The following is a 26,552-nucleotide window of genomic DNA, read 5'->3' on the forward strand; positions in this document are numbered from 1 at the left end:
CAAAATGCTGCCTTATTAAAATATTGGCTTAGATAATAGTTTTCAGGTTTTTCTAAAACCCAAAAATATGTCATAAACTCATATTTAATTTGGCTTTTTCTGTTTTTTGAAAAACTTGAAAATGATGGCATAGGCCATTATTTTAAGAAGGTGACAACAATCTGTTCATGTCATTCTCTAAAACTGAATTAAGTCATCCTGGAGTTCAAATGAACAAAATATCAAATTAGAGAAAAAGAAAATCTCCAAAGGCGAACAACAGGGAATAATAGATGGATGCGCCATCTGGAGATGTATCACAGATGCATCTGAAAAAACACTTAAAATTAAAAAACAAAACAAAACAAAATGAAAACTATAAGCAGGGCCGGTTCTAGCCTGTCATATTAGAGTGGGCTGGTTGAAATAACAGGTGGGCAACTTGGTTGGTGTGTACAGACAATAGCAATAGTGGCCTGAAGGCTCACAATTTGAATTGCAGTCCTGACGGCACTGAAAAGAAGTGGTTTTGGGGTTTATTTCACTTTATTGATCTCCAAAGAGAAATTCAGTTGTCAGGCGGCTCATCTGTGTTCATTTACTCTTTAATATAAAATAAAAATGATTTTAAAGGTCTTTTGTGCATATTTCTTTTCATTGGATGAGCTTGGAAAATAAAAGAATGAATACTAAATACTCATAAAATAGTTTATTCTCACTGTGGCCAGAATTTATACAAAAAGAAGGCAGTCTAGTCTTGTTCAAACTCAGACACAGAACAACCGCACAAACAACTGAAGCTGGGCCAAAAGTAAAAAACAAAAAACAAAACTAAATTATATTTTTTCATATTTCACAAACTAAAACAGTCTTATTCAAATTCAATCTGAAAAGTGACAAATGACAAGGAGAACAAATCTTTCTTTTTCCATCTAAAACCCTGAAATTTACACACAAATGTCAGTGGAACTATACATATAGACCATCATGACGAAATTATTATAATAGTTAATATAATTTAGTGACAAGGATCATTTGCCCCTCACTCGGTTTATGTTCCCTCCTTGGGTGACGGTTGAGAGACTCTGTGTGTGTGTGTGTGTGTGTGGGGGGGGGGGGGGGATGAGGGAGAGCTAGTTGGGTGTGTATTTAGGGTCCATCTCTCCTCTGGGCTGGATCTGGCCACACTACTTCATCCACATCGCATGCTATATTTTCTCTTGCCAAACATGAAGGAAAGAACCTTCTTGTGTGGCGTATCCAACCTTGGATAGAGGCAGCATCAATGTCAACACATGCTTCCTCCATTGCCTGGAGAAGTGGTAGGCGGGCATAGGGACGGCGATCATACACTTTTGAGTGCCATGTTGAAAAGAATTCCTCAGTTGGGTTTAGGAAAGGTGAATATGGAGGCAAGTTTACAACAGAAAACACTGGATGGTTGACAAACCAATTTTGGACCAATTGAGAGCGATGAAAGCTTGCATTATCTCATATAACCATATATCTTGCCTCACAGGCCAGTGTCAGGCAGTGTTTGGTTGGTGTTCAGTAAAGCAATTATTGCTTGCACATGTGAGGGCAGAGTCTGAGGCACTGATGAATAAGTGTGGCATTTTGATTGGTTGTGTTTGAAACAGGAAATCAAGTTACTTCCTGAAAGATTTTTGTGTGTTAGGTAGAGAATTGTGTGTATTGATATGCAAAAAGTTAAAAGCTAAATTGAAAACTGTGTCAAGGCGGAGAATTAGCATATGGTTTTGCTGATTTGATGTGGAGTTGTGAAGTCTGAGTGAAAGGTTTTAGAAATTGTGTACTACATGAAGGTTTTGTGTGTAAGCAATTGAAAAAAACTGTATTACAGATGATTTTCACCTGCGGAGCGACGTTTGGCTGCAGCTCATTAGCTGTTAGCTATTTAAGGCTTGGGGCTGTGGTCGCACATCGCTGGCCATTACAACTCTTCCACCCATGCCACAGCCCGGACACTAAGACTTCTCAGGACTCAGACTTAGGTTTTTGTTTATTCTGTTTTTTTATGTTAATAAACTCTTTGTTTTTCCCTTCAGCATTGTGCATGTGAGTCCTTTGTTTTCCACCTCTGTGACATCCTTATATGTGAGCATTCCTTATCTTAAATGTGCTGTGATATTTTATTCTTTTGGTATCAATAGACTGTTAACTTACACATGTAGGCCTACTTTTACAACCAGTCATCATATCAAACCATGCAGACCATGACAAACACTGTGCCTCTGTCTTACTTCTGCAGAATCAGTTTAGTAATGCCCTCAGTTATCCTTCTTTTTACTCCTCAGCCAGGTCTTAGTAGGTTCTCCAAAAAGTGAAGATGTAAGTACATGAAATGTGCTTTTATTAAATGCCATCAGTTAAATAAATAACTAAAACTGAGCAACATAACAACATGGACTGCATAAATATCACAGAACTTAAGACCTTTTAGCATCTTTATTAATGTCTCGTGTCACTCCATAAAGTAAAAACCAAATTTACAGATAAGTACTTGAAAATCTGGGAGTCCAAAAAAACCCATAATCCTAAACTGGAAAACATAAGACAAATGATCATCAGAAGAAACTGGCAACTCAGCAAAGAACAGACTAGAATATAGATTTGCCACAAACACAAGTGAGACAAAAAAATGCAAGAAGAAACACCAAGACTATAAGTAAAACACCTGTAGCTAAGCGGAGCTGAATGTTTTGTTTATGTTTTTGTTTTTTGTTGTTTTTTTTGGGGGGGGGGGGGGGGGGGGGGCAGCTGGCCACCACCTCCTGACTAAGTAAAACCTTATCCTGTCAAAGGGTTCCTCTGCCTTGACCCCACATCATGGGCTCTTGTCAGTTCCCTATTTTTTACCTTCTCAACTGTGAGTTGAAGCACCTTCTTGAAAGAATTCCCAAGGTTACCCAGGTCAACAAGATCAATGTCAGGTGTTGGGGATCCAGGGTACCCTGATGAGAAATGGATCATACATGAGCAGAACACAGAAAGAATAAGGCAATATCAAGGCCATTGCCACACACGGACACTGGAGCTGTATAACATCAACGGGAACCTGGAGGTTTTCAAAGTATGAGAACTAAAGCATTTTCCAAGTCCATACATACACTGTTACATGGAGATAAAAGTCAAGTAAATCTCTCAAAAATCTATTCAGTTAAAACAGATTTTTTTTTTTTTTTTAATTTTTCAGAACACTACAGACTTTAGAACTATCCTCTCATTTTAAAAATGTCTTATCTTGGACCAGCATCTAAAAAACATTCTTGTTTTTTGTTGTAGTGGTCTCTAAGTGCTACATCGATGATTATATAACTATGTTGGGTATGCTTAAGAAGAAGAGTCAGAGAAGAGTCATTGTTTCTTGTACAAGAAGACACAGAGCAGAGCACTGCTGAAGAAAACTGTCATGATCTTCAGTGTAGGTGAGGGTCTGCTCTCTGGTTCTGCTACCACTCTGGTCCTGAAAGGCTGGAACACCCGTTCCCACTGAGTGAGAATGGCCTGACGAGCTCCAGCCCACTGGCCTGGTCCAGTCAGACGGTACTGATAAGAAGTAAAAGGACCCATAAAAACCTGCAGAGCAAGTCTGGGGTCTTTCAGAAAGAGCCACAGTATGTTGGGTCGAACCCCCACCAGCTCTGCCAGAGAGTCCTGGTAAGGAATGTAATTCACACAGATGGGGGTACGGTCAGAGCAGGCAAACCTAAGGTTAGAGGGGAATAAAGAAAAAAATATGAACCTACTGTAATAACAATCTTAAGAGGTTATAGTCAAATGAATACTAATGTCATTGGACCATTTACTAAGTATACAATTAGGCAAATTCAAAGGATGTGTTTTTTTTAACCATTTTGGGGGATTTTTAAGATTAGAAAATGAACCTTGAAGACTTCAGCATCATGTCAGTTTCTTACATTTGGTGCATGGTTTCTGTGTCTTTCTCAGTTTCCTCCAACATTGTCTCTTTTGATGGAAGCGCCACAATGCCTGTAGAGAAAAGTTAGTCCAGGTAAAACACACACCAGCAGATCTGGAACAGCAACTTTGACCTGGGTTTATGTTCTTTTATTTCAAAGTCTTTGATGGCTACACATCTGCTTACAAAAGTGTCATGTAATATTTACATTCAAAACTGTCAATGGGAGGGGGGGTTCTTGTACCAGAAGGTACTCAGATTGTCACAGTCCGCTCCTGCATTTGCCGCTGACCCCTCCCTCACAATCATACACACCTGCTGTAAACTGCACAGCTGCAGCGTCTTACCACCAGGAGACCATATAAGGGGCTCCTCTGCGTTTGTGCAGTAGCAGATCATTTCCCTACACCTCAAACCTCTCCACATCACAGACTCTCACCACCCTGATCCCATCATTATGTGGATTCTGCAGTTTCCCTCCCAGGTTTTGTTTGTTTCCCATGTTCTTGTTTTCTGTTAATAAACACTGTTTCTCCCTTCAGTACTGTGCACGACTCCATTCATTCACTCTGTCATGACACACATCTACCATAAGCACCAACAAGTTGATGCTGTGTGTCCACAAACTCTGAACCTAATACTGAGAGTCTGAAATTGTCCTCAAACATTTGTGTTACACCATCATCAAAATGTTATGTTCAAACAGGCGGCCAAAATAACACTGTTGTCGTATAATCTTCACATACTGCATCAGTTGATAGTTTACATTATAGCCGTTACCTTAGCTACACTCTCTAGTGTAGAATATTTTTTGTGATTCAGCTTCACTTTCCATCCTGTTAATTTAGTTTAGTCTAATACTTCTTTTTTTTTTTTTTTTTTTTTTTTTTTTAAATCAAATTGTCTATGAACTGAGAAAGTTGTTTACTAGCTATTTTCATCCTCAACTTACCCCTTTCTACTGGCTTTAGTTTTCAGTGTACTGGGAGATTGGCAAACTTTGTATATCGTCAACATTATGAGTTGTGTGTTAGTAACATCATACATTGTGTTTGCCATCCAGAAATATGGAGACGAGTAGGGTCAAAAATTGAGCCCTGTTGGATGCCTAATAATACCTAGATATGCTGAGAGACATTGAGATCTAATTTTCATGCTACACCTTGTTTGAATAGATAACAAATTAAGCCAATGACTTATTAGGAACACAGTAGTACATTTAATAGGGTGGAGTGATCAGAGCCAAATGTGTTTCAGTGCAGATCGATACAAATTTTGGCACAATGCTGTTTGTTGTCCAGTGGAGATGCCATATCATGTAGAAGTGTAACACAAAACAGTAGCATGTAAAACAAGCATACCCCATTTATTGTCACTTTTTTGTTGTTCGGGCAAGAATAATAATAATAATAATAATAATAATAATAATAATAATGATAATATTGTTCTTTACCTTTAAACACTCTTGTAGCCAAGCGGGCCTGCATCTCAGCCAAAGGGTTGACAGCCCCAAAACCATGGATAAAGCCCACCACAGCCAGCGTGGGCCGAGTCAGTCCAGGAGGAAACACATGCTTGTAGAGACGCAGCCTGTAACCAGATTTAGACTGCAATGCTGGGGGCAAAAATGGGAAGCTGTAGTTGTACCCTGTGGCAAACACCACTACATCCACCTGTAATAATAATAATAGATTATAGTTGTATTGCACTTTTCAAGGCACCCAAAGCACTTTAAATTATTGATGCATTAGTCATTCACACTCTGGTGTGGTAAACTATGTTTGTATCCACAGGTGCCCTGGGGCAGGCTCATGGAAGCATGGCTGCCAATTTGTGCCAAATGGTCCCCCCAACCACCAGCAATCACACGCATTCATACACCAGTGTGAGTTACAAGACAACAGTGAACAGTGAGTGTCACTGTTTTGTTAGGTACTATTAAGTAATGGTACAAATGTAAGTAATGATATATAAAGTGATACTGTGTATTTCGACAGATGTCTGTATCAGCACTTATGCTGTTCTAATGTTCTGTTTTTCTTGTAGGTTTTATACATACTTCTTGGATTTTTTTTTTTTTTTTTTTTTTTTTTTTTTTTGCTACTTATGGGTAAGGTACGGAAGCGTATTGCATTCACAAAAAAAAAAAAATTTCGGCTCTGTTTTTCTGAATTAATGAGATAATTATCTCATAATTACGAGAAAAAATAAGTTAAAAAAAAAATCTGCGCTATTTTTCTGAGTTTATGAGATACTGTTTTCCGGAAAAAAAAAAAAGCTCTGTTTTTCTGAGTTTACGAGATACTGTTTTCTGAAAAAAATAAAATGTGGCTCTGTTTCTCTGTGTCAGTGGGACAGTGGTCCCTGGTCCAGGCAGGAGCTCCTTCTATCTGTGCTGCTGAAAGCCTCTCGGGGGAGCGTGAAGTTGTTTCTGTTCTCGTAACCGGTTCCGATTACGGATCATGGAACTAGTTTCATTCACAGAAATCAGAACCAAGCCCCGCTTTGTGCACGGATCAAGCCCTTCAACCACACCGGCGCTCAGAGCCTGTAGCCCTGCTTCCTGACAGGGCACGACCGCGGTGATGGGAGTTGGCATTAATGAAGTCAAATAAAATGACATTCACCAGCATTAAAGAAAATATGCACAGCAGAAGAGTGCACATGTGGATTCATTTATTTGTCGGACCTGATGGAAAACATTAGTCAGAACTAGATCCATGGAGGAGCGGCTTGGTGAACCGGTTCGTCCCCCCCCAATAACTTTCCATCAGGTCCAGGCGGACAGCTATCCGCTCCCCGGTGTGTAAGCCGGACTGGAGCGGGTGGATGGAGCAGCTCAACTCCACAGAACAGCGGTGCTCGGAGCCTGTAGCCCGGCACCACGACGCGGTGATGGGAGTTGGCATTAATGACTACTACCACTACTAGGACTCCTGCCATGGGGCGGGTGTCCCGTCCCGGTGCATTGGGCCGACCAGGTGAACCAGTGTTGTCCATGGCTGGTGGTCTTGCTCCAGCTGCTCTGCGTCCTCCATGGTAACTCCATGTTGTTGGAGGTCGCCTGCAATGACGTCGAGCCATCGGGTGCGGGACTTGCCTTGTAGTCGTTTCCAGTCTGCGGCCTTTGGGTCAAACTGAAGGATGGCTCTTGTTGGATGGTCAGGAGGGAGGCGGAGGACATGACCGAACCAGCGGGTGCGACGTTGCGCGGTCAGGCTGGATGCTTTGGGCTGGCGTGTGCGGGCTCCAAGCACCTGACTGGAAACCCGCCAGGTCCACCTGATGTTTTCGATGGTTCTGAGAGCCCTGCTATCAAAGCCATCTATTCTGGCAGCCAGAGTCTGGTTTAAGGGCCATGTTTCCGAGCCATAGAGCAGGATGGAGAGGACGGCAGAGTTGTAGATCCGGAGCTTCGTCCTGCGTGAGATGGTCTGGTGCCGCCACAGTGGTATCCAGAGAGACATCAGAGCTGATGCTGCCAGGGCCCTTCTGCGGGTAATCTCTGGTTTTAGGTCCCCGTTGTCTGTCACCACCCCAGATACACAAAGCTCTTGACAGGTTCTACAATGTCATTACCAAGCTGCAGGGGAGGTGGATCCGGCCCATCACCGACATGCATGAGCTTGGTTTTTGTCCAGTTCACTTGGAGGCCAAGCTTCTGTGCCTCTTCACTGTATCTGCCCAGAGCATCTGTCAGCTGACTGTAGGATGTGCTGAGCAGGATGGTGTCAGCAGCGTACTCCAGGTCCTGGCATTAATGAAGTCAAATAAAATGACATTCACCAGCATTAAAGAAAATAGAAACAACAGAAGAGTGCAAATGTGTATTCATTTATTTGTCGGACCTGATGGAACGCATTAGTCAGAACTAGATCTGTGGAGGAGCGTCTTGGTGTCCCGGTTCACCCCCCACCCCCATAGCTTTCCACCTGGACCTGATGGAAAGCTGTCCGGGGGTGGGGGGTGAACCGGGACACCAAGACGCACATTTTCTTTAATCATGGTGAATGTCATTTTATTTGACTTCATTAATGCCAACTCCCATCACCGCGTCGTGGTGCCGGGCTACAGGCTCCGAGCGCCGCTGTTCTGTGGAGTTGAGCTGCTCCGTCCACCCGCTCCAGTCCGGCTTACACACCGGGGAGCGGATAGCTGTCCGCCTGGACCTGATGGAAAGTTATTGGGGGGGGACGAACCGGTTCACCAAGCCGCTCCTCCATGGATCTAGTTCTGACTAATGCTTTCCATCAGGTCCGACAAATAAATGAATCCACATGTGCACTCTTCTGCTGTGTATATTTTCTTTAATGCTGGTGAATGTCATTTTATTTGACTTCATTAATGCCAACTCCCATCACCGCGGTCGTGCCCTGTCAGGAAGCAGGGTTACAGGCTCTGAGCGCCGGTGTGGTTGAAGGGCTTGATCCATGCACAAAGCGGGGCTTGGTTCTGATTTCTGTGAATGAAACTAGTTCCATGATCCGTAATCGGAACCGGTTACGAGAACAGAAACAACTTCACGCTCCCCCGAGAGGCTTTCAGCAGCACAGATAGAAGGAGCTCCTGCCTGGACCAGGGACCACTGTCCCACTGACACAGAGAAACAGAGCCACATTTTATTTTTTTCAGAAAACAGTATCTCATAAACTCAGAAAAACAGAGCTTTTTTTTTGTTTTTCTGGAAAACAGTATCTTGTAAACTCAGAAAAACAGAGCTTTTTTTTTTTTTTTCAGGAAACAGTATCTCATAAACTCAGAAAAACAGCGCCGATTTTTTTTTTTAACTTATTTTTTCTCGTAATTATGAGATAATTATCTCATTAATTCAGAAAAACAGAGCTGAAATTAATTTTTTTTGTGAATGCAATACGCTTCCGTAGTAAGGAACCATATATGGTAACTTCATTAACCTTGATTTTCTACATTACAATAAAAATTTGGGAAATTTTCACAAAGTTAATACAGTCTTGTTATTTCCTCCAATTACACACAAAGGTTGAAATTTTGAATTTCAGAGTATTTCTATGAGTGAATTATAAAGGGTTACATTTAGAATCCTCCAACTGTAAGACCTGCTGTGTAAAGATATTTATATCTGTTTAATAAAAAGACATACAGTACGGTCACACTCACATGAAATATAAAGTAACAGCTTGCATGTTTTGATGCACAGTCCAGGAAATGCATTAGTAGTCACCTTGTCTATAATGCTCCCATCTACAAAGACCACACTGGAACCACAAAACTCCTTCACATTTGGTTTAATCTTTACACGACCTGAGATTATCCGAGAGGGCAGCTCATCATTCACCACAGGAATCTGTGCAAAAAAACTTGTAACACAAAGGCAACAGATTTTTAGAGAGGCATTACATCTGCCTGAGATAAAAGATACAGTTATACTGTTGAAACTAGTAAAATATAAATTAAAATTCCATTACCTGTGTTTTGGCTTCAGGCCATACAGTTTGTGGTCAAGTGATTCATTCAGCCTCTTCTCCATGTTCTTGTTCATCCATGTTGGGAATAACTTGTGTAGCATCAGGTCCATTCTCGAAATCACCAGATCAGATGGAAGTCCACCCTTACCTACACGACTGAATACCCATGCTCCACTCCTGGTACTGAGATACACCTGCAAGACAGGACATGGCAAAGGATGGGATACAATTAGAGAAAACGTATCTACTGCAGGTGTTTAACATAAACAAGTGTGTTGTTTTAAATTGATGAGTTTAGACAATTTTGTACCTTTTCAGCCACTCTACTGGCATCCACAGCAATATCACCTCCAGAGTTTCCGATCCCAATCACCACCACTCTTTTCCCCTGCAGACCTTCAGCATTATGGTATTCCCAGCTGTGGATATATCTGCCTTCAAAACTTTGAATCCCTAAAATGTGAAGAAATGTTGTGGCCGTGTTTTTGGTTCCCACAATATACTTTTTTTTTTTTTTTAATTAATTTAACCAGGTAAGTTAGTTGAGAACTGATTCTCATTTTCAATAATGACCTGGACATATAGACATGAACAACCAATCACTCTCACAATCACACCTATGGGCAATTTGGATTCACCACTTAACCTATCAGTGCATGTCTTTGGATGGTGGGAGGAAGACAGAGTACCCGGTGAAAACCCACACAAACATGCAAACTCCACACAGAAAGGTTGCTGGCGCAGGAATCAATCTCAGGACCTTCTTGTTGTGAGGCGACAGTGCTATCCACTGAACCACTGTGCCGCCACGATGCAGGTTAAAGTATTTCATTAAAAAAAGACATTTGTTTGTCACAACTCTACTCTGAATATGTGTAACACTATATAGTTTATTATGACTCCTGATACCTGGGAAGTCTTGCAGTGGCAGGTGAGGCTTGTTGTAGTGTCCAACACAAACCATCACTGCATCAAACACACGAGTCTCCCTTTGGCCATCTCTTGCCTCCGTCTTCACTTCCCATTCTCCTTTTGCAGCAAAATCTGGGCTCTGACTCACACTGACCACAGTGGTCTGAGACAAAAAAACAAAACAAAACACATACACAGTGATTTGAAACCCAAAAAATCTGAACAATGTGACCAAATACACCAAACAATACCCTTTATAAACCTATGAGTGTGATTAGTGAAACCAAAATACCTAGAGCTGGGTAACTGTGATCTTAATTTGGTATGTGATCTAGTTTTCAGAGACGCTGTACAGATGTGACATTAATACGGGTGCTATCAACACTTACAGTTTTTCACAATTGCTAAGACACATTTTTCCAAAGCTGCACCCCTTTTCTCTCAAAACTGTAAACACAAAACCCAGAAGTCAAACTACATTCACAAAATCTCTCACTCTTCTTGCAAAAGCAAACAAATGCCTCAAAACTATTTTACCAGCACCCAAAAGAAAACAATGCTTTCAGATCACACACACAACCAGGCAACATGTAGACACTACAGAGCAGTCATTACACACTACACAGCAAAATGAAAAACACTGCATCCAGCGCATGCACAACATAATGTTTATTACATAGGCAAGGCAGGTTTATCTATATAGCACATTTCATGTACAAAACAATTCAAAGTGCTTTACATAAATCATTAAAAGCATTACAGCATGGAAACAATAAAAACTATAGGCATGAGAAAAACAAACAAAAACAAAACAAAATCAGATAAACTCAAAAGAGATGAACAGATAAAACAGCTAAGCAGATGAAACAGATGAAAACTTTTAGCTTAAAAGAAACAGCGCAGATCTAAACTGATGAGTAAAAACTCTATTCAAATGCACCTGAGAACAGGTGGGTCTTTCATCTGGATTTACAGTTTTTTTTTCAATTGCTTACACACAAAACCTTTATGTAGTACACAATTTCTAAAACGTTTCACTCAAACTTCACAACTCCACATAAAATCAGCAAAACCATCTGCTAATTCTCAGCCTTGACACAGTTTTCAATTTATCTTTTAACTTTTTGCATATCAATACACACAGTTCTCTACCTAACACAAAAATCTATCAGGAAGTAACTTGATTACCTATTTCAAACACAACCAATCAAAATGCCACACTTATTCATCAGTGCCTCAGACTCTGCCCTCACATGTGCAAGCAATAATTGCTTTACTGAGCACCAACCAAACAGTGCCTGACACTGGCCTATGAATAGGCCAAAGGTCAAGTTACCTGTCTAGAACAATGGATAATAACAATGCAGAGAGAGACAGAGGAGGACGCAGAGGAGTTCAAGTTCATGGAGGACACTTTGGAAGGGGAGCAGGAAGAGGAAGAGGACAACTTGGAGGAGTAAGGGAAAGAGAGGAACCAAGGAGAGTAGTCTCTGATGAGATTAGGGCTACTCTGATCGATCATGTCATAAATCATGGGTTGACTATGAGATAGGCTGGACTCAGAGTCCAACCCAACTTGAGTTGATTTACAGTGGCAGCCATAATTCAAACCTTTCGAAATGAGAACAGGTATGGAACAATCAACAGTAATATACATGTACAGTAATAACCATTTCTGCATAGCTGTAAAATACATGTATTCTATTGTAGCTCAAAACATCCATTGTACGTACTGCACTACACTGTATGTTTTCCAGAGTGGAGTATCATGGAAGACAAAGTCATATATTCTCACAAGAGCAGGAGACCGCAATTGTGAATATGGTTTTGGCAAATAACGCCATTAGAATCTGTGAGATTCAAAATCATATTTTGCAAGATGAAACCATATTCAACAATACTGATGCGGTGAGTCTTTCAACAATACATCGTGTCCTCCAGAGGAATCAGTTCCTAATGAAGCAGCTGTACAAGGTCCCATTTAAAAGGAACTGTGACAGAGTCAAGAACATGTGGCATGAGTATGTGAAGGTATGTACATAGCACTGCCAGTACATCAGACTTTCATCTGCTGAGAGCAGACTATTGTATTGTATATCCTGATCTATTCCTTTGTCTGTGTACTACAGAGAATATTGGAGATGGATGCCCACCCCATTCTGCATGAATACATCTATGTGGATGAGGTGGGATTCAACCTCACCAAGTCAAGATGGAGAGGGAGAAACCTCAGCGGACAGAGGGCAGTTATCATTGTCCCAGGCCAACGTGGAGGAAATGTTACCATGTGTGCCGCCATAACTAATAATGGTGTTCTGCACCACCATGCAACACTTGGCCCCTATGACACTGGACATATCCTGACATTTCTGGATACTCTTCAGGGAATTCTTGCTCCAAATGAAGACAACCCAGACCAGGCAAGATATGTGGTTATATGGGATAATGTAAGCTTTCATTGCTCTCAGTTGGTCAAAAATTGGTTTGTCAACCATCCAATTTTTTCTGTTGTAAACTTGCCTCCATATTCACCTTTCCTAAACCCAATTGAGGAATTCTTTTCAACATGGTGCTCAAAAGTGTATGATCGCCATCCCTATGCCCGCCTGCCACTTCTCCAGGCAATGGAGGAAGCATGTGGTGACACTAATGCTGCCTCTATCCAAGGTTGGATACGCCACACCAGAAGGTTCTTTTCTCCATGTTTGGCAAGAGAAAATATAGCATGCGATGTGGATGAAGTATTGTGGTCAGATCCAGCCCGGAGGAGAGATGGACCCTAAATACACACCCAACGAGCTCTCCCTCATCAACACACACACACACACACACACACACACACACACACACACACACACACACACACACACACACACACACTCTTTTTAATACAAATCTCTATTTTTTGGTTGCTATACCACCATATGTGGTGGTTTGTGTACTTTGTTTTTTCTTATGTGCTGTACAAAACTGAATTCAAAAATCCATAAAAACAAAAGAGCTTTAGATTTAGAGCAACAGAGTGTAAATGATATACATAAGTATATAATATTATGGAAAATGTGTTTATGATGTGAAACAAATGCTTGCTTTTGAGTATGTTTAGAATATTTTGAATACTGTTTCATTTTGCAAGAGATAGAGCACTTTTTGAATTTTGTTTGAGCAATAATTGATTTTGCGTGTAGAGCTTTGAGAAAAACAGAGCTTTGAAACTGTGTGTAAGCAATTGAAAAAAAAACTGTACATAAACTGAGTGTTTCAGCTGATCTGAGGCTTTCTGGAAGTTTGTTCCAGACATGTGGAGCATCGAAGCTGAACACAGCTTCTCCGTGCCTGGTTCTGACTCTGGTAACTGACAACAGACCAGATCCAGATGACCTGAGGGGTCTGGTAGGTTCATACTGAGTCAGGAGGTCACTGATGTATTTTGGTCCTAAACCATTCAGAGCTTTATAGACCAGCAATAGATCTTTAACCCACCCCTCCTGTATATTGTAAATACATTTAGCATTTCTTAAAAGACCAAAGAAAACAGTAAAAGAAAAGCTCATTACTGTAAAACAAATCTTCAAATCAAATTGATGACAGATTCATTCTGCCTCAGCATCATGTCTTTGGGGACTTCATCCACATCACAGGCTACATTGTCCCTTTCCAAGTAATGGGGTAAAAACCCTCTGGTGTGTCAGATCCAGCCTTAACAACACTCCGCACTTACATCACCACAGACCATCTCCATTGCTTCTAAATTATTTTTGGTATATGGGTTCAGTCATCGACCTCCAAATTCCATGCAGAGAAACATTCTCCTGTTGGGTTCAGGAAAGGCCTGTATGGTGGAAGACATACATTCATGAAACTCTGGCTGATATTGAACCACTCCTGTATCTGGACATTGTCCCAAACCACAACATAGACAGAATCCTCTGCCTCTCAGGTTGTTTCCATCCATTGTTGGTGTCCAGTGCACTCTGAACTGGCCTATATCATGTGCAGTTGGTTTGAAAAATGTGTGTTCCATTTGTTCCATTTTGAGTAGTTGTGTGTAAAAGATGACAGCTGTATTTGAGTTGTGTTCACATTTTGCTGCCATGTTTACAATTTTGCAACACAAGTGTATCACAGTGTGAAATGTGTTTAGTGACTGAGAATGTGTTTAAGGTTTACCAAAAAAGAGTGGTTGAGTTTTGCAAATTGTGTCTAAGTATCTGGGTGTATTCACACCAGGAAAGTCTCATAGTTCACCTGCTTTGGGCTGGACCAAATTTTTTTTTTTTTAATTAATTATTTTTTTTCTTTGGTGTGGTTCGCTGTCACATTGTACATTTTTGTAAGTGGACCAAAATCTGTAAACAAAACCATGTGTGCTGAGGTCATTCAGCCATTGGACAGAAATGAGCAGTGTCAATTAAAGCGTGAAGTCCAAAGTGAAAGGAGAGAATCATGGAAATTTTGCATGCTATTTTTGTTATCGTCATAGCGATATGGTTTTTACAGATGCAGACGTTTGCACAAATGTTTGAGCAGCAAGAGCATTTGATGCAATGTCAGGTTTACAATATTGTAGAATTCATTTCTCAATGACAAAGACACAGGGCAAGATGGCTACGGAGGACAGCGCTCATGTGCGCACATCATGTTGCAACTGTTGCTCTTCTTCACGCAAGACGTAACAGGTATGTAATATATCAAAAGACTGTTATCAAAAAGCATTAGTGCTACGTACTGCTTACCTATGTGGAGCTATCCAAATCACCGTTAAGTTTAGCCAGGTACAGAATTCCTTAATGCAGGTAAAATTTGCTGGAGGTGATGAAGTCGTGTATTATTTTTCTTTTCAAGCACAACAGACAAATCTAACTGGAGTTCTGAAAATGAAATGTCTGATATGTTACTGTTTTGCATAAGCACTGAATCCAACCCATACCCACACTGAAGCTCAATTACCGGGAACATAGACGAAAATTATACTGGCTTTGACCTCTGCCTTCCTACAGTGCGAATATGAACTAATAATGCACCATTTCCACAGTAGTTAAAAAAAACCCAACTGTTTCGGATCAGGTCCGGGCTGCTTTCACACCTCAAACAAACCGCACCAGGGTTCGTATGGAACTGCACTGGGACCACCTCTTCAGCTAGGTCTAGGTTCACTTGTTTGGTCCGGAACAGAGTTTGGTGGTTTTTATTCACACCAGCCCAAAAGGTCCAAACCAAGGGAGCAAACGAACTCTAGTCTGTTTTAAATGGACCAAACAAGGCAGGTGTGAATACACCCTTAGTGTTCAGTTCAAAAACTGCATTTTCTGTAGGCCACTGAGAATTTGTTTCAGAGAATGGAGTTTCGTGTTTTAGCAACTGAGAAAAACTGTAAATGACCTGTTTATCACTGTAATTACAATATTTTACAGAGAACATTGAACTTAGATGTTGCACTAAGCCATGGGTTTACTGTTGCTTGCACCGGTCTCTAGTCTGTTTATAGTATGCATCTGCTCCCACTTTAATGTTTGCCTTTAGACGAATGAGTGTAATTTACAGAGATTCTGTAGAGTTATCATTCATTCCTTCATTCCTTCATTTTTCATAAAAACTCTGGAGGGTTGTGGGGGGTTGGAGCCTATCCCTGCTACCATTGGGTGAAGGTGCAACATCCTGAGCACATCAGAGAGAGATGTTTTAGAATTATGCTTGTGTGTAAACAATTTTTCGTTCAATTTATTTGTAAAATGCAAAGTTTCTAGTCATGTAAAAACAACAAGAATCCTGAACCCAGTGAATTCTAGAAGAAAATTCATAATTCAGTTGTAAATTGCCTATAACAACCTAAAAACATCATCATACGATCTTTTGGTCAAACTGCCCAATCCGACATTACCATCATGACAGTATGTTTGTAAATTGATTCAGTTCTCTTCAAGTTTTTTGTGTCCATAGCCAAACACACAGACTGGATCAGAATATACATATGAATACATTTTACCAAAGTGCAATCTTAAACATTAACTGTTCTGCTACTGTTTACATCCTAGACCCGTTGGTTCCCTATGAAGCATCCAGACCCCTGAGGTCATCAGGGACAGGTTTACTGTGTGTTCCCAAAATCTGAACCAAACAAAGTGAAGCAGCATTCAGTTCTTCTGCTCCTCACCTGTGGAACAAACTTCCTGAATACCTGAAGTCTGCTCAAACTGTCAGCTCATTTAAATCAGGCCTGAAAACATTATTGTTTACTGCTGCCTTCCCTTAAACTCTTCAGTAATGTCTTTTAAATGAACTTTAAAATCACATTTTATTGCTGATGATTTTAATATCAATTTAATTTTAATGTTTTTATATTTTAACTTTCTCTCATCTTAAATGTATTTTTATGCCTCTTCTGTGTTGCTTTTATGTTTTATGTAAAGCGCTTTGAATTGTCCTGTACATGAAATGTGATATACAAGTAAGCTTACCTTGCCTTACTTGAATTTTGCATTGTTCTTAATTCCCATAAAACATAATTAGTTGCATGTGAAAAACAAACCTTGAAGTGAATGTGGGGCAGTAGATTAAAGGCCTGAGCATAGAGGTGCAGATACTGTAGGACCTCAGAGTGGTGCATGTTATTGGGCAGTTCAGCCGGAGGAGGGAAGTCACTGTACGCTGCCATCTCTTTAGAACTGTTGATGATCACAGACTGATAGATGTTGGCCCGTCCAGGTTCTGGTTCCTCCTAGAGAAAGATAACACACACAATGATCCCCCTTAATCTCTGCTCTGTTCTGAACATTGTGATATTTACTTCAGCTTTGTAAAGCATGTTAAGCAGAAATACGTACTTCTATTATTTTATTAGATGTTCAGTTTAAATAAACAACATATGGATATTGTTGTAGGAAGGCTTCCATCAATAGTCCACAATATATTTTGTGGAAATGTATCCATACTTTAGCCCTTGGCCCTATGGCGACTGTATGCATGCTATTGAACTTCCACTTTCTGTGTCTAACCCTATAACGCCAAACATATCATATTTGATACAAAAGTTTTGAAGCCCTCTACATGATCAGTGGGATTTTTTTTTTCTTGAAAAACCTGATGTATACAATTAGACACATGCAATACATGGATAATCCACTAGAAGGGAGAAATTTTTTCGCCAGAGGCCTTTCCAGTGACACTACAAGATTGACATTAATGAGGAAGGAGGCAGAACTTTTCCAATTTTGAAAAGGAATTACCAATTTGTTAGACATGTTTGTGTTATATTATGGTTTTGTTTGTTCAACGATACTAATATTTGAGCATTGAGACCCAATGTATCAAATATGATACAAATTTGAAACTCACACATGGAAATTAATAATTGAAAAAAAATTTTTTTTTTTTTTTTTGGTTGTTCAGAAGGACCAAAAAAGGCTCCAGTTTCAAAGAACTGGAATTTTCCATCGATGATTTAATGGTTCAGGCTTTACAGGACTAAGATCAAACATAATATATATCATATAAAATTGTTTTTTTGTAACCTTAAAATGTGCCTTTTCTGTCTTCAGAGTCTACCTTGTCTACCTTGTATTTCAGAGTGCACCAGGTTGTGCCACCATGTTTTTCAGCTCATGGACTGCCATGTCTTTTTCTGTTTTATAGCTTTTTTCCCCCCAATCTCCTAGTATTTATGCTTGAGTTACTATCTCTTAACTAAAACCCCCAAAATATACTCAGGCAATGTCTTCAAGAAGGCGTCTCTGCATTTTTTGTTTCCACCACAAGTCAGTATGTGGTGCAGTACTCAGTGGGGTGAAATCTGCAATTCACTGCTAAATGTCACTAAATATCACACATTGAACCTTTATGTGCACATACAAGTTTATAAACTACATGGAAAAAAAGAGTTGTTCCTCACCTTATATTTCCAGAGACCCCCAATGGCATAGCTGCTCTCAAAGCATGTTGGCTCCAGACCTTCATCCAGACAAGCCTTGATGCTGGTCAGACCAGACGGCCCTGCTCCAATCACTGCCACCTTCATGACCATGTTAAAGATGAATCACACCTACCACTGGAAACTTTGTCCACGGAGATCCAGCTTGGCCTTGACCCAACTGAACTGAAAAGAAATAGGGAAGAGGAAAGGCTGTTTGGGTTTTTGAGTGTGACGTGGTCCTGAGAGGGGTCACTGGGGTGGAAGAGCCCCCCTCCTTGTATTTCGTAATTGGAATTTTTTATAGCTGAAACATTTTTTTTAATAGTTTGAATAGTTTTTACACATATAGTTTCATCATCTGAATTCAGTTATTAAAAAAAAAAAATCAATATTCTCAAATACAATGTATTTCAAAAACCAATGGAGTAATGAGCCACTTCATCTAACTTTCACCCCATCATGCATTGCGCCAAACATCATGTCACACTCAGGTAGCGGCGCAGGCACGGCGATTAGCATGCTTGACACATACAGACCTGATCAAAATCTTAAGGCCAGTTGAAAAATAGCTAGAATTTACCTTTTGCACATTTGGATCTTAATGAGGTTTTAAGTAGAGCTACAATATACAAAAGCAAGAAGGGGGAGTGAGACAAAAAGCACTTTGAAAAAGTAATTTATTGAAAACAACAAGTAAACTGAAATAGGCTGTTTATCAGCTGATCAAAAGTTTAAGACCGCAGGCTATAAAAGCCAAAATCTGCTCAAAATTCTCATTTTCTGTCGGGCATTCACACGGTCATGCCCTCCTGATGGCTAAAGCTAAGAAGCTTTCTCTTCTTGAACGTGGTCGGATCGTCGAGCTGCATAAGCAAGGCCTCTCGCAGTGTGCCATTGCTGCTGAGGTTGGACGCAGTAAGACAGTCATTCTAAATTTTTTGACAGATCCTGAGCATTATGGAACAAAAAAGTCAAGTGGTAGACCCAAAAAAATTACACCTGCGCTGAGCCGGAGGATCCGATTGACTGTCCGTCAAGACACAGGGCGGTCCTCGACCCAAATTAAGGCCCTTACTGGTGCCGACTGCAGCGCAATAACCATCAGATGGCATCTGCAGGAAAAGGGTTTTCCAAAACAAAAAACGAATTCAAAGACCTCATCTCCTACAACGCCACAAAACTGCCCGTTTAGACTTTGCCAGGGAGCATCAAACATGGGACACTGAAAGGTGGAAAAAAGTTTTATTCTCTGATGAGAAAAAATTTAACCTTGACGGTCCAGATGGCTTCCAATGTTACTGGCATGACAAGGAGATCCCACCTGAGATGTTTTCTACCCAGCACAGTGGAGGGGGGGTCCATCATGATCTGGGGTGCTTTTTCATTCAGTGGAACACTGGAGCTTCAGGTGGTGCAGGGTCGTCAAACGGCGGCTGGTTACGTGCAGATGTTGCAGCGGGCATCCCTCATGACTGAGGGCCCTGGTCTGTGTAGTAACAGCTGGGTTTAAAAACAGGACAACGCTGCAGTTCACAATGCTCGCTTGACGAAGGACTTCTTCAGGGAGAATAACGTCACTTTTTTGGACCATCCCGCATGTTCCCCTGATTTAAATCCCATAGAGAACATTTGGGGATGGATGGCAAGGGAAGTTTATAAAAATGGCCATCAGTTCCAGACAGTTGATGCCCTTCGTGAAGCCATCTTCACCACTTGGAGCAATGTTCCCACCAGCCTCCTGGAAACACTCGCATCAAGCATGCCCAAACGAATTTTTGAAGTGATTAACAAGAACGGTGGAGCTACTCAGTACTGAGTCCTACTGAGAAAATTTTTTGTTCTGGTTTGGAGAGTTTTTTGTAATTTTTTGAGCGATGGTCTTAAACTTTTGATCAGCTGATAAACAGCCTATTTCAGTTTACTTGTTGTTTTCAATTAATTACTTTTTCAAAGTGCTTTTTGTCTCACTCCCCCTTCTTGCTTTTGTATATTGTAGCTCTACTTAAAACCTCATTAAGATCCAAATGTGCAAAAGGTAAATTCTAGCTATTTTTCAACTGGTCTTAAGATTTTGATCAGGTCTGTATGTGCACTGCTACCTAAGTGTCATGTGATCTTCGACGTGACGCATGATTGGATGAAAGTTACGTAGATCAAGTGGCTCATTACTCCAGTGGTTTTGCCTGGTCAAGATGTCTATGCTATATTGAAATTTTTTATGTTGAATTTGAATACATACATATATATGTATATATATATATATATATATATATATATATATATATATATATATATATATATATATACATACATATATCACCTCTTACCAGTGCAAAAACTTTTAATCGAAAAATTAGACTTTTGGCGAAACTGTCGTTTTTCCATTAGGTAAATTTTTATGCACAAGTTATACTTGCGCAATTTGAGGGTCAATGGAAAAGCGACTTGTGAGGCTAGAGAAAGTGGGTGGAGCTACATGTTATATGTGCTGTATGACTTCTCAGTTCTGTGTCAGTTCAGTGTATTGAGTGCTGTGGTCTCAATTCTGTACTCTGAACACCCCACCACCACCACCACCCCACCCCCCCAAAAAATGTGAAAGTCTTGAAAAATGCAATTTCAACCAAGATTTGAAGCCAAGTCTTCCAGGCTGCAGTCCAATACATTGCCAAGTGAGCTAAATCTGTGCTGTATGTTCATCTGACCTATTTGCTATCTGACTGCCTTGGTATTTTTCAGGATGTAAAAAGTTACCAGTCTAGACATGATATAATGAGGGCGCTGATGGGCTCTGTGATCATGGACAAACCAATATTTTGTGCCACAGTACTGTGTCAATAGCCATACTTTTTTGAGTGTTTTATAATAATGTGCTTTTCTTTTACAGTTTTCTTTGGTCTTTTAAGAAATGTAAATGTATTTACAATATGTAATAAACATTATATTGTGCATGCACTGGATGCCATGTTTTCCATTTAGTGTAGTGTGTAATGACTGCTCTGTAGGGTCTACATGTTGCCTGGTTGTGTGTGTGATCTGAACGCAGTATCTTCTTTTGAGTGCTGGTAAAACAGTTTGAGGTAATTGTTTGCTTTTACAAGACTGAGAGATTTGTGAATGTTGTTTGAAATCTGGGTTTTGTGTTTACAGTTTTGAGAAAAGCGGTGCAGCTTTGGATAACTGCGTCTTAGCGAATGTAATGCTCTTTTAACACCGTGCTCACAGCCCATATGTGTTTTTGGACACAGAGAAGGAAAATCACTATAGACGTATAAAATTGAACACTTGATTTTAGCTCAGCTGATACTTTTGTACAATCAGTGAAAGTGCTAACAAATTGACTGTACTTTATCTTGAGTGCAAGTTTTGGTGAATTCACTCACCTCTTTTCCAGTGTTCCACCTTCTCCAAGTCTGTGTCCCAGTCTGCAGCTGCCAGAACACTTTCCTAGACCCACCTCTGAATGTGGACAGGTGCTAGGTTAAGAGCATGGCCTCATTTCATTAATGTATAATATTTCTTGTAATATTTCACTGGGTAAGTTGTAACTTTGACCTGCTCAGGTCTATGACTGAAACCATTTACCAAGAAACTTTTAGAAGCAGTGGAGATGGTCTGTGGTGATGTAAGTGTGGAGTGTTGTTAAGAGGGTTTTTACTCCATTACCTGGAAAGGGACAATATAGCCTGTGATGTGGATGAAGTCCTCAAAGACATGATGCTGAGGCAGAATGAGTCTGTCATCAATTTGATTTGAATATGTACAAGATTTTTGAGTGTTTTATAGTAATGTGCTTTTCTTTTACAGTTTTCTTTGGTCTTTTAAGAAATGCTAAATGTCTTTACAATTTGTAATGAACAATGTGTTGTGCATGTGCTAAATGCAGTGTTTTCCATTTTGCTGTGTAGTGTGTAATGACTGCTCTGTCGTGTCTACATGTTGCTTGGTTGTGTGTGTGATCTGAAAACAGTGTTTTCTTTTGAGTGCTGGTAAAACACTTTTGAGGCAATTGTTTGCTTTTGCAAGAAGAGTGAGAGATTTTGTGAATGCAGTTTGAATTCTGGGTTTTGTGTTTACAGTTTTGAGAGAAAAGGGGTGTAGCTTTGTGTTTTAGCAATTGAGAAAAACTGTAATTTTATTTCAAATACATATCTCAATATTTTCACCCACTCCATCACCACCTGGTATGGGAACTGCTCCACCGCCGACAGGAAGGCACTGCAAAGGGTGGTGAAAAGCACTCAGAAGCAGCAGTCTTCCTTCCATTGAGGAGCTATACATCAGCAGGTGCAGGAGCAGTGCAGCCTGCATGGGGTGGGGGGGTACCCACCCACCTGGCTCGTGGATTGTTTGATCCCCTCCTCTCAGGGAAGAGGCTGCAGAGCATTAAGGCCTGAACCCTTTGGCTCAAATGCAGCTTCTTCCCAGAGGCTGTCAGACTAGTCAGTTCCACAGAACACTGATGCACTGCTGTGTTTATCATGCTGCTACTGAAAAAACTGTTTTTATCCCACTTTAACATGCTGCTCATTTTAATCTTGCACTGTAGTATTTATGCATTATTTATTTATTATTTATCATTAGGTTTTACTGTTATTATTTGATTTTATTATTAATATTTTTAAAATAGGATTTATTTTATAGGATTTTTACCATGTACATTGCTGGTCCTGAGTGCTGATTTCATTTCATGTATATACTACATGTAATGACAATAAATTGAACTTTGAACCTTGAACATTCACTGTTATCATATTGTTTTATCGTTGCATCACCTGACATTATAAAGGCTGGTTTATGCTTGCCGTACGAATGTGACGTGCAGAAAATAGACACAGGGAGTCGGCATGAGAGTACGCGTGGTGCTTTTATACTCCGGGCGGCTCCACGCGGCATCTATTCCCGAACTGCAGGGAGCAGTGTGCCACAAATGCACGTCTATCACAGTAAAAAACTAGAGAAGAAGAAAATTATCAAAAAACTGACCTCCTCTGGAGGGAAATTTGTGTCTGTTTCACTGTGTTTTATAAAATTCCAGAGCTAGCTCAACTCTCTCAGAATCCGTGGGACATTTGGGCTCCCCCCTGGGTCTCCACTTCTCCCTTTGGCGGCCTTTTTTGCCTTCACATATCTGTCCTGAATGTTTTTCCGGGTTTTTTTGCCCATTCCTCCTCTTTGCCGACTGTAGCTGCAATTTCCCTCCGTGAATTGTTCACCACACGTCATGGATTCAGGCCTGAATTTTAAAAACCGCATACAAACAATTACAAAGTCAGCTTACTATCACCTCAAGAACATTTCTAGGATTAAAGGACTGATGTTGCAGCAGGACCTTGAAAAACTTGTCCATGCATTTATCTTTAGTCGAGTTGACTACTGTAGGGGGGGGGGTAGCGAGAGCAAGAGGGAGAGAGAGGGGGGAGGGGGAGGAGAGAGAGGAGAGAGAGAAAGTGGGGGAGGAAAGGGGGAGGGATAGAAAGAGCAAGAGGGGGGTGGAAGGGGTAGAGGGAGGAGAGAGAGAGGGGGGAGAGAGAAAGAAAGAGGAGGAGTTATAGTGGTATGAATCTAATTCGCTGCAGAAAAAGACTACAGAGCAATGACAGACAAAGTGACTCACATCCATACCAACGTATAGAGGGTCTGCAAGTGACGTCACCGCTAGCGGAAGTCACCGCGGTTATGCCCACTGAGTGGCAGAAAGAGGGAGATGAGTGTCAGCATTGGCTTCAGTACTGTCTAAACTGAAGAACAATATTTAATAAAAAATAGAGAAGAGCTGTTGTGCAACTGATTGTATGAACAGGTTTGAAAAGCAGTCAGAGCTATTGTTTTACAGACACTGAAATACAAAGAAAAGAGAAGCAGATGGATCCACAAATCCAGGAAAGCAAACCTAGATCTGTGGATCCTGTTTGGTGTCAGCTAATATTAATTTATGCTGTATTTTTGGGTAAAATCATACCTTAAATTACGTATTGTTTTGGCTAACATTACTTCTTAGTAAAGCTCTTGGTTTCATGATCAGATCTTTCATGGTTTTTGTCTTCATTTTGTGATTATGAACCTTGTGCTCCTACATGATTAGTAAACTAACTGAAACTGAGGCTAACCTAGTTTTTCAAATACGGGGGAACTGGAGAATAGAATAAAGCTACGATGGAGTATTTGGACCACATGAGAAAATAAAAAACACTGGTCACTACGAGTATAAAGTCATAAAATATTGATATAAAACTCGTAATTTTATGATAATAGAGTCGAATACTAAAACAATCACAATGTTATGAGAATAAGGTCATAGTTATAAAAAAAACTCATAAGTTAACAAAAATGTTATTCGTTTATGAGATTAAAGTCGTCATATTCCGACCATAAAGCCATAATATTACAAGAATAACGTCGTAATTTAAAAACAGGTGGGAAAAATATCATAATTTACAAGAATAAAGTCATACCCTGGTGGTCCACAGCAGTAGTATGTGTGTTGTATAAAGTACTTGATATTAACTAGATGTAAATCTCCTCAGTACCAGTAGATCATGCATATATTCACTGGGGCCAGTACAGGGTCTACTGTAAGTGCACTTTGGATCAGCTGGTTCTCTGCCTAGTTTTAGCCCCTGGTTGTCAGTCATGATGTAACCATGTATATTTGTTTCAGGTAAAAATAGCGATGATCCCCTAAACCCTGGATGTCAGGATATGCGATTTCGGGTCACATGTCAATGTTCATGGACCACTTGTTCTTTGGCAGCTCATATGGATCCATGTCCAGTCCAGTTGTCCTTAATTTAATTTCATATTTCACATTTTCCCGGTCTCGCTGTGTTTTCTGCTATACTCTGTCATGTTGAGGAGATTGGTTTTTGCCACTCAGCCTGACTTAGAGGGGCGTGGCCCAGGGGGAAGTGACGTATGTGCACACCCTCTATTGGGATTGTGTGTGTATTTTCCCCATCACATCCATAAGATGGAGCCAGAGAGACAGTTTCCACATTGTTACAGAACTAAGATTCACAGCGTCTAACTTGACGAAAAATGTGCAGGGGTGGGGGTACTATACACAACATGAGATGAGGGCAGCAGGAGGGTTATTAAATACAAATATAAATGAGACACTTCTTCTGTTCAGGGTCAAACTGTCCCATTCAGTTCAAGTTCAGTTTAAAACGTGAACAAGGTACAAGAAATCTGAACTTATGTGTGTGTGGGGGTGAAAATGAGCCAAGTTGCTGCATATGTCAGCAAACCACAGATATGTCTAATGTAAAAGTAATCTGTGCTCGAAGGATCTCTGACCTCGATAGGTCATACATGGTTGCAGTGAATGGTAGACGTAAAAAATAAAATACAGGACTTTGATACCTGAGAGTGGAATTCACACGTATTTAGGTCTAGACAGTAACGGTACTTTGACATAGGAAAACATCATGGGCTGGTTTAAATATTAAATATGCCGTGAGTCATTTCTTATAGACCTTTGTGGACTTTAATATCCAATTGTTATGCAATACTGAAGTCAGACACAAAGTTCAAACCAGGCTAGTTGTTTTAATTATTGGTGGCTTTATGGCTGCGTTTTAACAGTTTTTATCTGTTGCTTCTAGATACTGGACTGTGACTTTTGTTTTGTTCTTGCTTTATTTTGTTGATTGCATTTATGAATTTTGTTGCATAGTTAAACTTTACTTATACTTTGGGGTCATCTTCAGTTGTTACATTATATTGTGTTTATTCTATTTATTATTAAAACTAGGGATGCACCAATCCGATACCAGTATCGGGCATCGGCTCTGATACTCAGTGTGTGTACTCTTATTCGTACTCGTAAAAGTAACCCGATACAAATGCACTGATATCACTTACGGCCGTGTGACATTCACAGTTCAGTGCAGCAGAGTGGAAAAATGTGTGGGGAGTGTGAAGAGTGTGGAGATTTTTCTAAATAAATGATGGCGATAAAAGTAACGCGGACTGCAAGTAACGTTAAAGACACAGACAGATACGGATGGAGCGTTCTGTCCGTCCTCTGCGTACATTCCATCCATTTTCCAGGTGCTCGCAGATGCATAGCCAGACGGAGAATACCACTGGGAACCGTGGAGGCAGAGGATCTGTTCAAAGAGCGACTGTGTGAGTTAGAGAAAAACTGCTGACAGATTTATGACAACTACCCAGGGCTGGGCCGGTTTCCGTAGTACTTATAATACTATGGAGGTACTGAGCGGTGCAGACCACCGCCAGGGGAAGTGAAAATGAAACTTATGGCTCATTTCTCTTTTCTCTACTAGAAAAAAGTGGTATCGGTGCATCCCTAATTAAAACAATTTTGCTGGTTCTGCTTATTGCTATTTTTATTGTGTGT

General features: G+C 40.4%; 1 protein-coding gene across 1 annotated transcript; it reads right to left on the minus strand.

Annotated features, from left to right (window-relative positions):
• Nucleotides 1–3,357: 3,357 nt before the first annotated feature.
• LOC115417596 (dimethylaniline monooxygenase [N-oxide-forming] 5-like) lies at nt 3,358–18,358 on the minus strand. Its single transcript, XM_030131613.1, has 9 exons — nt 18,167–18,358; nt 16,808–16,996; nt 10,276–10,441; nt 9,677–9,819; nt 9,367–9,560; nt 9,123–9,258; nt 5,376–5,595; nt 3,921–3,993; nt 3,358–3,709 (listed from the first exon to the last, which is right to left on the minus strand). The coding sequence occupies exons 1-9, from the start codon at nt 18,296–18,298 to the stop codon at nt 3,358–3,360; spliced, it is 1,605 nt and encodes a 534-aa protein (XP_029987473.1). The 5' UTR covers nt 18,299–18,358.
• Between the last annotated feature and the right edge of the window lie 8,194 nt (nt 18,359–26,552).

Source organism: Sphaeramia orbicularis, chromosome 4 (assembly GCF_902148855.1).
Source record: "Sphaeramia orbicularis chromosome 4, fSphaOr1.1, whole genome shotgun sequence".
Taxonomy (NCBI): Eukaryota; Metazoa; Chordata; class Actinopteri; order Kurtiformes; family Apogonidae; genus Sphaeramia; species Sphaeramia orbicularis.